Source organism: Colossoma macropomum, unplaced genomic scaffold (genome assembly GCF_904425465.1).
Source record: "Colossoma macropomum unplaced genomic scaffold, Colossoma_macropomum, whole genome shotgun sequence".
NCBI lineage: Eukaryota > Metazoa > Chordata > Actinopteri > Characiformes > Serrasalmidae > Colossoma > Colossoma macropomum.
The window spans coordinates 166,029-183,797 of NW_023495915.1; the positions used below are offsets into that span (position 1 = coordinate 166,029).

Sequence of the window (17,769 nt, forward strand, 5' to 3'; positions counted from 1 at the left end):
TACAGAAAAACACAAACATCACATGAAATATTCAAAGTCATTGGCCATTTTATCAGAAACACATACTGTACAGGTGCACTTTGCAGGTTTACAGATTCAGACTGTAACCCATCTGATGCTCCACAATTTATAATCCCCCCTCTAACCTGTCAATGGAAACAAACCTCCTACTACAACTAGTAGGTGGTCCATACTGTAAAAGGTTAAACAATAAATAGTATTTAAGGGTTAAGCAAACTATGTTCATCTGTGAATATTTTGACTGAAATATAATTTCTGGTTCAGCGTCAATGTGTCAGAACAGATTAGCATGAAGCATTTAAGTCAGATTTGAAGCATCAGTTCTTTTCCACTCCGAAACAAGATTAATGGGGTGATGAGTTTGATTGTGCAGTTAATTGAGAAATAGCACCATTTTCAGTTTCATATAAACTGTGGTTATTTCTGTTCTAAGCCATAGGAGCCTCTCTCTGTGGAAGCCCTTCAATCGCTCAGTCCTGCAGGAGAGGGCCGAACAGAGGCAACAGATCAAAGGCACAAACCAGCATGAGGCCACAAGTGCCTGTCACTCATTTAACTCTAATGAACTCCATCTTAGGGGAAAAGCTCCTACAGAGATAAGAGTTATTGTCCCAGGGACAAAATATGGCAACAGCCGTGTTTTTGATGTGTGACCACATTGTTCTCACTGTTATGTCACTGAAGTTGAGTGTTTTTTTTTTTCTCTTTTCGAATGCCTTGATAATGTAACTTCAAATAGGTCCCAGGACTAATACACTCAAATGATGATAAATAATTAAGAAAAGTGTTTATGTTTAATCTACATTCTCTCTCAGAATTCACTTCTGACTGCCCCCCAATGCCAAGTAAAAAGCCCACCAGCTTCGGGCTGTGGAACAGTGGAACCAGACACTGTGAGTTGTTCAAACTTTAATCAATTGAGTAGAATACCAAATCTGCTTCATTATAGAAATTTCTATCCATTGTTGCACGAGGCTTCTGCATTTTACGAAGCATTGTATCTATTTTTTTCCCCTCTTATCTAGTCAGTCACTGTCCATGGTTCTGAGTCTGCATCCTCCAGCTGAGCTTCAGCACCAGTGTTGTGGATAGCAATTTGATCATGGCAGGTAGAAACAAGCTAGCTGCTCTCTGTCTCAGTGGAAAAAGAAGCTCACTGTGAGATGAATGGAACATGACACTCTTCTCTATGAGTTAACCTTTTAACCATTAACCTGTGTTAACTAACTAACTTGTCAAGTTGGTGAAACCTGTTTAAATGGAGTGCTGGCAGCACCTGGTCTTATACGAATTGTTGCATAGCATTTGTACAACTGAAATAAAAAATGTCACTAGAAAAAGGTTTTATCTTTGGTTGTTTTTGATGTTGGTAGAAAGCCACTTATGTATCACTACTAAAAGAAATGTGTTAAAACAACACAGTTTTCCTTAACTAGACACAATATTGTGCTCAGAAATGTCATATTTTTGTGACTTTTGTATTAAAGCAACACAAATGTGTTAATGCAGGTAACACAAGTAGTTGTGCTGTAATTTAACACATCCCTTTTTACAGTGCAGTCAGATAGTAAGTTTTTCCAGTGAGATAAAATAATGAAGTGTTATTAGTTTTAGGCAACATTGACAGCTGGGTGGAGGATTCATCACACTGGTATATGATGTGTTGTGTGCCTAGTGCTATGTGTACAGTGTAACAGGAGATGTGTTAAATTACATGAAGCTAGTTGTGTTACCTGTTTTAACACATTTAACACATTTTGTGTTAAAAGTAAGTCCTTAAATGAGCACATTTTTTTTCAATCATTTTGAATTGTTTGAATAGTCTCTTGCACTAAAAAGTGGGAATTTTGTTGAAAAAGTAAAACACTGAGTACATATAAACTGATTTCATGTTGTATTGGTATAAATACGTTTTATATATAAATTGAGAAATATGAAAATGCAGGATTAAAGCCGGTCTCGACTAGCACCTCTTATGGCTTATTTACATACACTATATTGCGCCAAAAGCATGTGGACAATTTATTATCACACCTACATGATCTAGCTGAGCATCCCATTCTAAAACCTTGTGCATTAAGATGGAGACCCCCCCACACACACCCCATTTACAAGTCAAACAGCCTCCAATCTTCTTCCAGTAAGGCTTTCCACAAGATTTTAGAGGATGTATGTTTGAATTTGTGCCCATTTGTGAAAAAAGAGCATTTGTGAGGTCAGACACTGATTTTGGACAGAAAGGCTTGGATCACAGTCGACTATTCAGTTCATCCCCAAAAATATTCATTGGGGATGAGGTCAGGGTTCTGAGCAGGCCACTCATGCTTATGGATCCTGTTTTGTGTACAGAGGCACAAGAAACAGTTCCTGGAAGAAGAAAGAAACTTCTCCAAACTGTTACTACAAATTTGTAAGCATTAACTGTCTAACATGTTTTTGTAGGCTGTAGCATTAATATTACCCTTCATGGAACTGCATTACAGTGGGTATCAGGTAATTCAGGTAAAACAAAAAGTATGATAAAAGAGAAGAAAATGTCAAGCAAGTGTAGAATGTGAGAATTCTGTGTTTTTGTCATATTTGGGTTCAGTTTGACCCCTTTCAGTGTTTAATTTTTATCTTTAAATACACTATATTTCCAAAAGTATTCACTCATCTGCCTTCACATACATATGAAATTGATGGGGTTTAATATGATCTCGGCCCACCCTTTGCAGCTATAACAGCTTCAGCTCTTCTGGGAAGGCTTTCCACAAGGTTTAGGAGTGTGTTTATGGGAACTGTTGACCATTCTTCCAGAAGCGCATTTGTGAGGTCAGACATTCATGTTGGTCGAGAAGGCCTGGCTCACAGACTCTGCTCTAATTCCTCCCAAAGGTGTTCTATCAGGTTGAGGTCAGGACTCTGTGCAGGCCAGTCAAGTTCTTCCATGGACCTTGCTTTGTGCACTGGTGCACAGTCATGTTGGAACAGGAAGAGGCCATCCCCAAAATATTCCCACAAAGTTGGGAGCATGAAATTGTCCAAAATCTCTTGGTCTGCTGAAGCATTAAGAGTTTCTTTCACTGGAACTAAGGGGCCGAGCCCAACTCCTGAAAAACAACCCCACATCATAATCCCCCCTCCACCAAACTTTACACTTGGCACAATGCAGTCAGACAAGTACCGTTCTCCTGGCAACTGCCAAACCCAGACTCGTCCATCGGATTGCCAGACGGAGAAGCGTGATTCGTCACTCCAGAGAACATGTCTCCACTGCTCTAGAGTCCAGTGGCGGCGCTTTACACCACTGCATTCGACGCTTTGCATTGCGCTTGGTGATGTAAAGCTTGGATGCAGCTGCTCAGTCATGGAAACCCATTCCATGAAGCTCTCTACGCTGTTCTTGAGCTAATCTGAAGGCCAAATGAAGTTTGGAGGTCTGTAGTGATTGACTCTGCAGAAAGTTGGTGACCTCTGCGCACTCTGCGCCTCAGCATCCGCTGACCACGCACTGTCATTTTACGTGGCCTACCACTTCGTGGCTGAGTTGCTGTCGTTCCCAATTGCTTCCACTTTGTTATAATACCACTGAGAGTTGACTGTGGAATATTTAGTAGTGAGGAAATTTCACGACTGGACTTGTTGCGCAGGTGGCATCCAATCACTGTACCACGCTGGAATTCACTGAGCTCCTGAGAGCGACACATTCTTTCACTAATGTTTGTAGAAGCAGTCTGCATGCCTAGGTGCTTGGTTTTATACACTTGTGGCCATGGAAGTGATTGGAACACCTGAATTCAATGATTTGGATGGATGAGTGAATACTTTTGGCAATATAGTTTATATTCAAAATCTATCTTCAAAAAACTGTCCTCTGCTTTAGGGCCCTAACTTAACATAACAATACCTGTTGTAGTGTGAGAACCACTGGAACAAACACCCTGCAACACTTCTGGCTGTGACTCTGCGCATCCCAGGGACTTTGTTTTGTCTATGTGGGTCGTTGGGACAGCTGACCCTTGAAGAGAGAGCTATGTCATGTAATAGGTAGAGTGAATGTATAAGGGGTGGTGAGGAGTATGGTGTGTTTAAAGGGCTAGTTAGGTAGGAAACAAAGAAACATGAAGGATCTGATACATAAAATGAGACTTTGACAGATGACTGTAACCAAGAGAAGTAAGGAGGTTCAGCTGTAAATAATCATTGGGTGTTTGCCATCTTTCCATAAGAAGCACCATGTCTGGATTATGGGATGATCACAGAGAAACATCTCATTATTAAGCACCGACAATTTAACAAAGCAAACAACAACAGTGAATTAATATGTTGTGAACTCTGTCTCTAGTGAGAATTTTCAGCAACTGGAAAATTCAAACAGTGCTCTAACCAGTTGGACTGAGTTGATGAAAGAGCAGATGTCAAACAATAATAGTTCAGGTCGTGTCTAGAAGAGCAGTGAATGTGTTTTGGGCAACATACAATTCCAAGTGTTTTGAAATAATCACATATTACAGAATCAAGACGAGGCCTAGAATTAAAGCCATGAAGCTGTGATGGTTTATACCTCAACAACATATCCAAGACAAAGCTAGCAAATATCACCAATATAAACACTCTGATGAAGCCACTGAATCCAATTACAGCCACATACATAGTTATTCATGAGATATCCAAGTTCACATAAGCTGCACTTCACTGAACTGCGATGCTGTGTAGCTACCACAGACCAAAGCCCTGACAGGCCAACACCTAGCAGAAGAATGAGAGGGGAGAGGTGACTCACCATTCAAAAGACTGTTGGACACAGGTAGTTGAAAGGGTGGACACTTACTCACCAACTATGCTGATAAGGTGTATATCTCATCAGGGTAGGCTAGACGAGCAGCAGATAGGGGAAAAAGTAGCAGTGGAGTGCAGCAATAGTGGCCTCCTGCAGCGTCTGAGGCTCTGGATTATGTGCGTCTGAGGAGAAATGACAAAATAGAAACTCCAAAGTTCAAAAGATTAATTCAACACTGTCCAATTCAAAGTAGTCAAGAAGCAAAGGCAGGAAAACTCTCCAGTGAGAAGTGGCAACCAGACACACTCAAACTTCTTATACAGGAAGTGAGATATTATCATGCATGTGTAAATAAAGCACTCTGGCTCACTCATGCAGGTGTTTATGTCTGTGAGGCCCCATCAGGTTTCCTGTCAGTGTGGCTTCACCCACCGAATCATAGCGTCATTTAGTACTATTATAGCTACTGGAAAATAGAGATGTAGACCACATAGATGTTTCAGCAGCATGAGTTCACATCTCATTACCATAAAAAGGGCCAGAGAAAACAACTAGTGAGACCACAGAAAGGAGAGCTGATAGATTAAAATAAACAAAAGATTATGGACTCCAACAACAAATCAGCATAACACTGCTAAGAAATGGCCACACATACACATATAGACGTGTGTGTGCATGTATTTGTGTATCTATCTATCTATCTATATACATAAGTCAATTCTTGTAATTTCTGACTAGGAAGATCATCTCTGCTAAATAAACCAGCATATGTTGTGTTTTGGATGCTGCTCTGCTGGCAAAAAACAATAGAATAAAATGCTGGTCACCAGCAAAACCAGCATATGTGCTGTTTTGCATGTTGGTATGCTGATCAACCAGCATGACCATAGTGGGTGATTAGTTAACACAGAATCATCCAGCAACAGGTCAGTATAAACCAGCATGAACCAGCTTTGACCAACATGGAATACATATTAGTCTATGGGTCTTTTTTTCTGCAAGGATGTGAATGCACTAGAGAGGTGTCTTTATTTGGCTATTTCTTGTATCCAATTGGGTGAACTGCAAAAAAGGAAACGGTCAGTGTTCTCATGACTCAGAGGCCACCATGTCACTTTGTGTGGTTTGTGATTCTGAAGAAGCTGCTGATAAAATCTCTAAAAGACAGAAGAGTTCCGGTCTAGCTGATTTAAACACAGCTCCTGTGAGCTGCACGGACATTAGAGTGGGTTAGACTCCAGTGAAGAGCTGCTGAGAGAGCTGTGTACTCAGTGTGGTATACAGGGCTAGTGTAGTGCTGGGTGTGGAGCTGTCAGTGTGCTGTGAACTCAGTGTTGTTTTACTAGTGAGAATGTTGCTGACTTTTTATCTTCTCTTCATTGGGCTACATGTCTCTGAAGGTGAGTGTATTTTTTATCTTATTATCTGAGTTACTGATGTGCAAATCTAAATTTATTTGCCAGTTAAGAATTACAATTAGCACAAGCTCAATTTTGACATTAAACACATCATATACTCCATTACATAATGAGCAAATGGCGATGGTTCAGGGCAGTGAGCAGATTAAACTGATAGACTGATGTAGAACTGGAGGAAGGGTGGGAGAACTGGTGAGTGTGGGGTGACCGGCAGGAGAAAACTGATTGGGGCAAAACAGAATTTAATCGAGACTCTCCTACTGACGAGGGTGTAATACTTACAAGCGCAAACAGACAAACAAACAGCACAACAGCCCAGTATTTAGGCTGGACTAATCTTACCTCAGACAGAGAACATGGACGGTACAAAACCTACACTGAGCTGTACCTGAGGTCTAGTCTAACTACCAAACACAGAAAGCAAAAAGAAAGACAGAGACATAGAGAGAGAGAGAGAGAAAGAGAGAGAGAGAGCACTAACTAACAATACACCAATACACCCCACAGAATTAACAACACTACCGAACTATAGCATCAAACAGACGAGAGTAAAACCAACTTCAGTTTGAGCCAATCATCAAACAAACACGTGACCACGTGGGAACCGAGTGAGCCGGTAACGACAACCACTGTTGTGGTTGCCAAGGTTGTTTGATTTTTGTTGAAAGGACAAAATGGCTCTTCTTATCATTTGTGTTGTGACTCCTGATCTAACCTGGCTTTTAATGCAGAGGGAGCCGGTCGGTTTTCTCACTCATCCAGTAGTGTTTTTGTTACGTGCCGCCGCAGACTGTCCGGGCGCTGCACTTCCACACTTCCAGCTTCCGCCTTTTGCGTTCCGTCAACATTATGTTATAAATTAAATATTTAGAAAATCAATTTTGACATGTGTGAATCGATTCAGAATCGTTCACATCCTCATCGCGATGCATCTAAGAATAAATTTTTTCCTGAACCCCTAATATATATATATATATATATATATATATATATATAGAGAGAGAGAGAGAGAGAGAGAGATAGTTTTCCTTTTTTGTAAAGAAGATTTAATATTTTGATTTATGTCAAAAATGTATAATCATCCTAAGCTGTAGGTTGACGTTCAACATTTTAAATATAAAGAAACTGTAATCACGATCTCATACAAAGAGTAGATAATTAATCTGATCTTACTGATGTGTGTTTCTGCAGGCTGCACTCTGGAGAACAGAAAACAACTACTGAATATCACAGCTCATACAGGAGGGTCAGTACTGCTGCCCTGCTACTGCACTGACCTACACACCACACCTGAGGGATTCAGCTGGAAGAAATACAACAGAAACAGAAGGGAAGAGATATCTAGTGAGGGTGGAGACAACAGAAACACAACAAACTGGGAAGACATATCCAGGGAGAGTGGTCAGTACAGAAACAGAGTTCAGCTGGTTAATGGTCACTCTCCAGGAAATCTCTCTCTACTCATATCACACCTGACTGAAGAGGATGAAGGAGATTACTACTGTGAAGTTAAAGGTTCTGTTTTAAACATCAGACTGACTGTAAAAGGTAAAACTATGTTTCAGTTTTCATTTATAAAGAATTTTAAATCTTATAATTAAATATATCTGCATAGAAAACTGACTGAGTTTTTAAACATTCCACTCCTCATCACTCTTCACCAACAGTCATGAGCAAAAATATGTACACTCCATTCAAACAACAGGTTTTGTTGATTTTCTAAGTGAACATAAGTTAAAACATCCTCTACAGAGGACACAGTTAATGTAAACTTATTTTTTGTCTGAACTGATCATATTGCAGAACATAAATTATGGCCTGTGTAAAAGATATAGCACATTTTATATGTATATTTTATTTCTTTTCCATATTTTAAACTAAAATTACCCAAAAACGCTGTATTCATTCATTCATTCATTCATTCATTCATTCATTCATTCATTCATTTATTTGCTTCTGTGTAGAAGTAGTTTTTAAACACTTTTTAAACATTCCACCTCCTCATTCACCTACAGTCATTTGCAAAATGTGTACCTTCAATTTAAATGATATGTTTTGTAGGTTTGTAGATTTTCTGAGGGAAAATAAGGTTAAACGTCTCTACAGAGTTTACATTTACTGTAAAGACACTTTTTTTCTGAATTCAACATATTAGGAGAAATAATGAAAAAAAAAAACATATCTAAGTTTGTTCTGTGTAGAGGGTGTTATCACTCATTTTTATTATGAAAATCAATCATGTCATTTGACCAGGTGTTCAAACTTTCCATATGTCTGTGTGTCTTGTTAGTTCTGTTTATTATCTTGTGTCTCTGCATGAGCTTCAGTCTGTTTACTGTGAAACTAAATCAGAAACACAAGATAATAAACAGAGCTAATAAAACATGCAGTCGTATGCAAAAGTTTCAACAACACTGTGTTTAATTTACACTTACAGTAAAACATTTATTTATTTATTTATTTACTTACTTACTTACTTACTTACTTACTTACTTCTTTGATGAACTGCCTGTCCAAAAATTCACACTTGTGGTTTATGTTCATGTTCATGTGCTTTCTGAAAAATCTAGGTGTGACCCCCCGTGTCTATAAATGTGCAATAACACACTGTGAATAACCACTTTATATACACAATAAACACATGATATTCTGAATAATGCACTGAAGCAGTATTAACAGGGGAGAGAGAGAGTGTGTTACGGTCAAAGCATGAGAAAAAGAAAGCGTGTTTAAAAATGCAAGGGAGAAAATACATGAGTGCTTGTAATTTCTGTATATTTCTATAAAATTTCAGGGTGACTTCACAACAAATAGTGAGTTAACAGAACAGAAAATCCTCTTAACTCATTACTTGAAGTATATTCAAGTTTTAAGGCTGCCAGGTTACTTACATACTTACAAGTCCAAATCAGTTTTTACAGTGAACTTAAACAATCACTCATATTAATCCTGATACTGTAGGTAAAAAATGTTTATCCAATATTCTGTTGGGCTCTGTTTGGGCTGCAGATCTCTAACAGTGTTTATCAGGACACAACATCACCCTGATGGGATGCTGAGTTTTAGCACTATCTTTCATATTTAAAATATTGTTTATGGTTTGGTTTTAGAAGAGTTTTACTAAATGACTATTTCACTTTTAAAATATATAAAACTGTAGATAAAATGTTCCTCTGTTAGAAGAGAGGAGCGTGTAGAATAGACTGATGTGGAGAGAGAGGAATATCTTTATTATTTATTTATTTGTTTGTTTGTTTGTTTGTTATTGGTTATTTTATGGTTTTGTTTATGAGACATGTCAGTCAACATTTCTGAGTCCATGTCCATGTTGTTGATGGGTAAATCCTCACATTAAATAAAAAATGAGCAGATTTTACAGGTTCATTTAAAAACACTGCTGGGGGCTGAAATCCCAAAACTCTTCTACAATGAACCGGGCTGAGCCTCAGATCTTTACACACCCAGCCAACAGCCCTGAGTATTAGTCAGAGTATGTGTCACTCAGCTCAGTGTGTTAGTGAAAATCAGAGATAACAAGGAAGAAAGTTAACACACTTACACACACTTGCACCGGCCACCTAACCCCACTCCTCAGTCGTTTATTATTTTTGATTACTACCTTGGTTATAATTGTTAAAATTGCTACAAGTTGTAAAAGTTGAATGTCTTGCTTTTTTGTGTTTTTGTTTTTTATCTAACTGTATAATAAAGGTGTGTGGGGGGGTGTTATTAAGACCCATCCAAACACAGATTTTAACTCTTAACTTCCTTGGTTTTCATATAAGAATAGTCATTTTTTTTCTTTTTTTAAAATTATTTTATGTGTGTATATGTGTGGATCTTGTCTCCTTTTATGTGCCTTTTTGCTCCTATTAATTTTATTATTATTCTTTATTATATGTATTTTTTCTTTCGTTTTGTTTGTTTTCTTTAATGTTTTGAATAACTTTGTAGCTTTTCTTGTAATGTTTCAACAGAATTCAGACGCTTGCGGTTAAAGAACAAAAAGGAGGCTTTACTAGTGAAGTCAGAGTCCAAGGTCGTAGTCGAAAATCAGGCAGGGTTCAAATCCAGAAGACACAGCAGACACAAACAAACAAACATATCACTCTTGTGACAATCCAAAAAGGGGTAGGCAGAAGACGTATTACAAAAACAAGCAAAAAAAGGTCAAAAACAGTAATCGGAGGTCCAGGGAAACAATCCCAAGGGCAGATGAAAAGGCAGAGTCAGAGAAACAAAAAGTACAGGTCATTCACAGAAATACACAACAGAAATAACACTCAGTAGTTCGCAAACAGAAACAATACCTCACAACTTTCTAGGACTAAAGCCCAGGCTTATAAGCTAAACTAAGAAGGTCATATGATCAACTACACAGGTGTCACACATCAGTATTCTGCTGATCTAGAGTGCTGATAGGACCGTGAGGAAAAGTCAGGAGTCAGGTGATCTCCCAGAGGATTCTGGAAGATGGAGTCCGTGTGAGTTTCCAAGTTCAAAGGAAGTGTAGAAGTCATGTGATCTCCCACAGGAATCTGGGAGATCGAGTCCAGATCCTTGCTAGGACTTCACGGATTTGTGACATTTCTCTGGAAAAATGCTACAAAAATACAAACATACTCTATTAATTTATGTGTCAGTCAAAAATGGCAGTTAGTACGAGTTCAAGTTTTGACATTGAACATGTAACATAATCAAATACAGCATTATATATTCATGCCTTTACTGTCAAAAAAAGGAAACTTTACAGGAGAAACAAAAATATTCTTTTACTTTTTATGTAAGTTATTAATTATTAATTTTTCCCATGACATTTCAGACCATTTCTTTGGTCCACCTGTTATGGAATTCTGAGAAAATATAAAGAAAAGCTGCTGTGAGCAAATAATGCTGAAAAATAAAAACTGAAAAGGAAATTGTGATACATGGAGGGGTTTTTGGACAGCAACAATGTGCATCTGATGTAGATATTATGTTTTATGTATTATGTTATTTTTGTTTGTTTGTTTGTTTGTTTTTTCCATTTTCTATAAACAAGATTTGATATTTTGATTGATATCATTAAGTGACAATCAGCCAGAAACTCATGATGTCATACAAAGAGTATATAATTAATCTGATCTGATTGATATGTGTTTCTGCAGGCTGCACTCTGGTGAACAGAGAGCAACTACTGAATATCACAGCTCATACAGGAGGGTCAGTACTGCTGCCCTGTTACTGCACTGACCAACGCAAAAAATCTGGGAGATTCAGCTGGAAGAAAGACAACAGAAACACAACAAACTGGGAAGAGATATCCAGTGAGAGTGGTCAGTACAGAAACAGAGTTCAGCTGGTTAATGGTCACTCTCCAGGAAATCTCTCACTACGCATATCACATCTGACTGAAGAGGATGATGGATTTTACATCTGTGCTGTTAAAGGTTCACATTTAATAATCAGACTGACTGTACAAGGTAAAACGCTGTCTCAGTTTGTATTTATAAAGAATTTCAACTCTTATAATTAAATGTATCTAAAAGTGAATTATGAGTTGTAAACATCCACTCCTCTTCACTCTTCATCTACAGTCATGTGCAGAATTGTGTACCTGTCATTCAAATGACAGATTTGTTGATTTACTCAGTGTAACTTAAAATATCCTTTACAGAGAGCAAACTTAATGTAAAATAACTTTTTTTCTGAATTTAATATGTTGGGAGAAAAACTTCAACATAAAATATAGCCGGTGTAAAAGCTGAGGCACATATTATATTTTATATTTTATTTCTTTTCCATATTAATATGAATTTTCATTAAACTGGTCACTTAGCAGAAAAAATGCCATATTTATTTTTTGTGTAGAGGATGTTTTCACTTATTTCCACTTTGAAAATCAGCAAATCAGGTCATTTGACCAGAGATGATTAAACTTTTCCATATGACTGTTTGTCTTGTCAGTGTTGTTTATTATGTTGTGTCTCTGCATGAGCTTCACTCTGTTTACTGTGAAGCTCAATCAGAGACACAAGATGATAAACAGAGCTAATAAAACACACTGTCATATATAAGAGTTTGAACATCTCTGTTCAAAGTGTTTAATCTACACTTACTGTAAAACGTTCAGTCCTTTATTTATTTATTTGTTTGTTTTATCACTGATGTGATGAACTGCTTGTCTAAATGTTCACACTTGTGGTTTGTGTTCGTGTTCATGTGCTTTCTGAAAAATCTAGGTGTGACGCCCCCTGTTTCTATAAACGTGCAATAACACACTGTGACTAACCATAATAAATACATAATAATCACGTGATTTTCAGAGTAATGCATTGAAGCAGTGTTAGTCAAAGTATGTGTCACTCAGCTCAAAGTGTTAGTGAAAATCAGAAACAACAGGGAAGAAAATTAACAAGAACACTTTCTGTTACACAAACAAACTGTACAGATACACACTCACAGTATTAACATGTGTTTGATTTGTAGTCAGTATCAGTATCATTAATAATCTCATTAATATTAATAAATAAAGAAAATTATACTAAAAAAAAAAGGATGCGCTCCAGAGTCCTTATCGTCTGGTCATCTAGATCATCTGGCCTCCAAAAACCCTCTTCTTCTGGCCATTAGACTGTCACTTCACTGCATATATAAAATTCAAATTTACAAACACTTGAGTAGTGATCATTTTATTCCATGTTTAATGTAAATGATGTGTGTATGAGGGTAAATTGTGGTGAGGTTACAGAATGACCTTACAGAAAGTGACCACACAGACATCAGACTCACTGTTGAAGGTAAAACATTATTTGAATATGTATTTATACTGTCATCTCAACACTAAACAAAGCTATTTTTAATGTGATCCAGCTGGACATTCTTTCATTAGGTATTTATTACAGACGTCTCTGCTGTTCAGCTTTATTCTCCTTCTGTAGTCACAGTGAACTGATATCTAAAGATTAACATTTATACATTTTAGAAATTTTTGAAAGTCTTTGAAAACATCAGTTGATCACAGTTTCTGATTTATATCTTGTTTCCTTTTTACATTTACACCACTACACACAGGAGGACAGGAGAAACATTTCAAAGTGTGAAAATGTTATTAATTGTGTGATTTTGCTGTATTTTAACACATTCTACGTGTTTTAAATTGTCCTTGACACAGATTATACACTGTCAATGTTTTTCTTCACTGTTCACATAAAGTTTATGCTGAAGTTTGTGCACCTTAGTCAAATGATTTTTTGTTAATGTAAAAAGTTAAAATAAGTTAACATCCTCTACAGAGAACACGTCTGCACATTTTAATGCACACTAAATGCACAATACTGATTATTTACTACTAAAGCCCTGAAGATGATACTGAAGCCTATGATAGAGCCTTCCTTACTCTGTGTTCCACTTCATTTATTTTCCTTGCCTGTACAGGGAGATTCACTCAAAAGAGGCCCCGAATATTCTGCTGTAACTCACGTTAGTATGAAGCAATCTGAACCAAAAAAATACGCTACATACCTTGACATGTGTAATCGATTGCATTACATGAGTGATCTACATTTTCTGCCAGACACATGAAGGGGTACGGGGGTCTGCACCCGGAAGTTGCAAATGTTGCGTTGGCTGTCCAGCGCCTACCTCATCACGGCTTGTTTGAAGCTCCATATACTGAGAAGCACATTGCACATTGTTTCGTTCAGATTGCTTTGTCCTAGTGAGAGTTATTACAGAATATTCAGGGCCTCTTTCAAGTGTATCTCCCTGTGTATCATAACAGAAACAGCCAAAGAAAGATTTATAGCATTACATGGAAAGTCTCAGCCATCAAAAACCTCAAAAACACAGCTTTCTCTCTCAGTTTTTTTCTGATTACTGTATGAACAAAAAATGAGCAAGTAAATAAATAAATGAATAGATACATAAAAATACTGTTACATCAGCTTTGACCAGAAGGGGCAGCTGTTTTTTCCCCTTTCCCTGACTAGGTTAAAAAAAAACAAAAAAAAAAAAAAAAACTTGGATTAGCATACTAACTATTATTAGCCAGTTAGCGTAACTTTTATGTTCTTCAAGGCACATTTCAGTAGTGGAAAACCATGTGACACATAAATGCAGGTGCATTTTTATTAATGTATGTATTTATTTATTTATTTTTTATCGTATCTTTCTGGGCTTATATTAATTTACTATAACTATTAAAAATGTGGTCCATGAAAAAGTTATGACATATTTTATATTTCATGTTTTTTTTTTTCTTTCTGTATATTAAAATCCAACCGTAAGTTTGTTCTGTGTAGAAGACGCATTCACTTATTATCACTTCAATAAACAAGAAAGAATGTTTTTTACAGGGCTGTTCAAAATTTTGCATATGATCATCATTAGCTGTGTTTGTTACCTAGTGTCCCTACATTAACTTCACCTCATCAGTCTTTTCACTGTTTATTGGTAAACATTTACTGCATGTTTTTATTCAGTTAGTTATTTATATTTATTTAGTTACTTATTTAGTTAGTTATTTAGTTGGTTACTTATTCACTGCTGTGATGAACAGCCTGTCTCAAAGGTCAGTCCTCTGGTTTTTTGTACTTGTTTGCATGTTCATGTGATTTTCAGGAAATGTCCAAGTGTGTCCCATTGAAATGTGCAGAATCACTCCAAAACCACTCCAAACCCAGAATAAACAAATTATACACTGATGAGCTGAAACATTATGACCACTCACAAATGAAGCGAAGGACACTGATTATCTCACAAAAATTATGCATGTCAAAATCTGGGATAAGTTAGAAGATAAATGAACAGTTTGTTTTCGTAGTCGACATGTTGGATGTAGGAGAAACAGGCAGGTATGAAGACTTGAGTAACTTTAACAAATGTTGAATCGTTATGGTCAGATGACTGGGTCAGGCAGTCAGATAGTGGTGAGTACCTACTGACAGTGGTCAGAGGTAGCTGCAGACCAGTCAGAGAGCCCATGCTAATCCCTGTCCATCATTGAAATGACCTAAAATGAGCATTAGAACTGGAGCTAATAGCAATTTAAGAAGGTCATCTGGTCCAATGAGTCATTTACCAGGATGCACTGCGTGAAGAAGACAAGCTGGTGGAGAGAGTGTGATGTTCTGGCTAATGTTCTGTCTAGTAGTCTTAGGTAGCTGGAGACCTGTCAGAGGTCCCATGCTAATCCCTGTCCATTGTAGAAAGCACCTAAATTGAATATGGGAACTGGAGCTAGTAGCAATGGAAGAAGCTCATCTGGTCCAATGAGTCCCGTTTACGTTTACATCATGTGGACAGTCATTTACCAGCGTGGTTAATGGTAAACACAGCTCAGAGTAAACAGGAAAACTGTCACTAACACACTCTTATTGCATTTAGGACGTCTGTAGAGATGAAGATATTGATCATACCGTACATCTGAGTTTGGTTCTGCAGAGAAATCATCCACCTCATTTTTTGATCAACATCTATAAATGAACATACATAATGGTTATTAAAGACTTAGTGCTGTTAGATAAAATGAATAATATGATCCATTACTTGTTGCAGAACCTCCACAGTCTCTGCCCTTCATCCCCTTTGCCTTGGTCACTGTGATCTTTCTCCACATTATAGTAGCTGTGGTTTATCACACCAAGAGAAACAAAGGTACAAACTACACATTCAAGCTGTTCTAATAAAACAAGTTTACTTGTAAATGTTAATTTATGCAGTGTTTTGTCTCTATATCTGTCAGATCCTGCCAGAGTTCACTACAGCACTGCTGATGGAGATGGAGTGGTCAGTCTGGAGTAGTGCAGTCCAACAACACCAGCATGAATTCACCATTTGGCAGCCAAATATTTAAGATTTTTTTTTTCCCTTTTTTAATTGTCATTTATTTGAAATATTAAAAGCGAAGTGGTTATTTTGCCTTATCTGACAGAGTGAGCTAAAATTTGCCAGTTTGCTTCTTTGTCAGCAGCTTCCTTTGGCGTCACCAAAAATTGATGGATGTTAAGCGATATGAATTCTTCTTCTTCTTCTTCTTTTTCTTCTTATTTTTATTATTATTATTGTTATTATTATTATTATTATTATTGTTATTATTTATTATTTTTAAGTTGTATTGTTGATATCATTGCCAAGAAATCAATAAATTACACAGATATTCTAATTATTCTGCTTCATATATTCATATTATTTGTTATATATATAGTTCAACGGACTGTCAAATTACCACCATCTCCATACAGAAGATCTTCATGATGTTTTTGTTTGGCTGTAAGTTCAGCAAATAAGAAAGTTAATTTTCTTCATCTGATTTGTTTCCTGTTCACAATGTCCAGAAGTTGTTTTTGAAAACAGGCTGAAATCAGACCTGTATCACCATCTCATTAATATTCACTAATGAGTTAATGAGGCCACACTGTCAGTTAATGTGTGTTGAGGAGTAACTGCCAAACTGCACAAAAAGGAAAGAGATCACGAAACTTCCACTGAAGTTCTGAACAGCTCAACCAAATGTAGAATGTGAAAATCATTAAATGTGTGTGTTAATTTTATTTTAATTAGCATAATATACTGACTGGTGTTTCTTGAGCTGGTATGTATTTTATTAAACTACACTTGATGCAGATCTGGGGATCCTCATTACCTGTGATAGCTGGTGCATTGTGAGTGGACAGGAGCAACAAAGTGGACAGTTAAATATCAAACATGTTTGACAATATCAGAGAGTATCAGATCACCTCGATCAGAAGGCTGAAGGTTCACTCGTTTCTCCTCACATGTTGCCAGATCATCCACCCCAACAATTGCTTCCGATTGAGCTCCCGACCTGGAAAATTGTTTCAGACTGTGAATCGTTGTCGAAATGGGCAAATCAGAGTTGAAACTGGGATAAATCTGTGTAGTGTATTTCCGGCCTTAGAATGCAGTGATTCAAGTATGGTTTGGTGGGATTAAATGTGTAATACACAGTGCTTACACAATGCTTATATATATATATATATATATATATATATATATATATATATATATATATATATATATATATATAGCACCCTGTGTTATTTTACTTCATAACTGCTGTGATAAACAGTCTGTCCTAAAGTTCACACTTGTAGTTTTGTGTGTGTGTGTGCTTGTGTGAATGTTCATTGTTATTATTACATAGACACTCACATTATGTAAACCACTTATCCTCCTAGGTTGTGATGGGAGCTGGAGCTTATCCCATTGGTCGTTGGGTGGAAGGCAAGAAATCCTGGACAGTTTGCCAGTCCATCGCAGGGCAGACACTCACACATACACACTCACACACACACATTCACACCTAGGGACAATTTAGCACACCTAGTCCAATTGGCCTGACTGCATGTCTTTGGACTGTGGGAGGAAACTGGAGCACCTGGAGGAAACCCACACAGAAACGGGGGGATTTCACTAGAAAAGAGTTTTGTCTTTGGTTGTTTTTGACATGGTAATGGTTCAAGAAGACAATGACATAAAAATCTAATAAGTGTTGTGCAGGTTGTCCAGGCATATCACATACAAAATAGAAGTATTAAAACAACACATTTTTCCTTATCTAGACAC

The 17,769-nt window shown here is 37.2% G+C and overlaps 1 protein-coding gene across 1 annotated transcript; it reads left to right on the forward strand.

Moving 5' to 3' along the window:
- The first annotated feature begins 6,171 nt into the window (after positions 1-6,171).
- Positions 6,172-15,984, forward strand: LOC118803494 (junctional adhesion molecule-like). The gene is made up of 5 exons (XM_036563987.1): positions 6,172-6,183; positions 7,356-7,749; positions 11,349-11,630; positions 15,739-15,837; positions 15,926-15,984. Exons 1-5 carry the CDS (start codon positions 6,172-6,174, stop codon positions 15,982-15,984), a joined length of 846 nt encoding a protein of 281 aa, XP_036419880.1.
- The last annotated feature ends 1,785 nt before the right edge of the window (positions 15,985-17,769 follow it).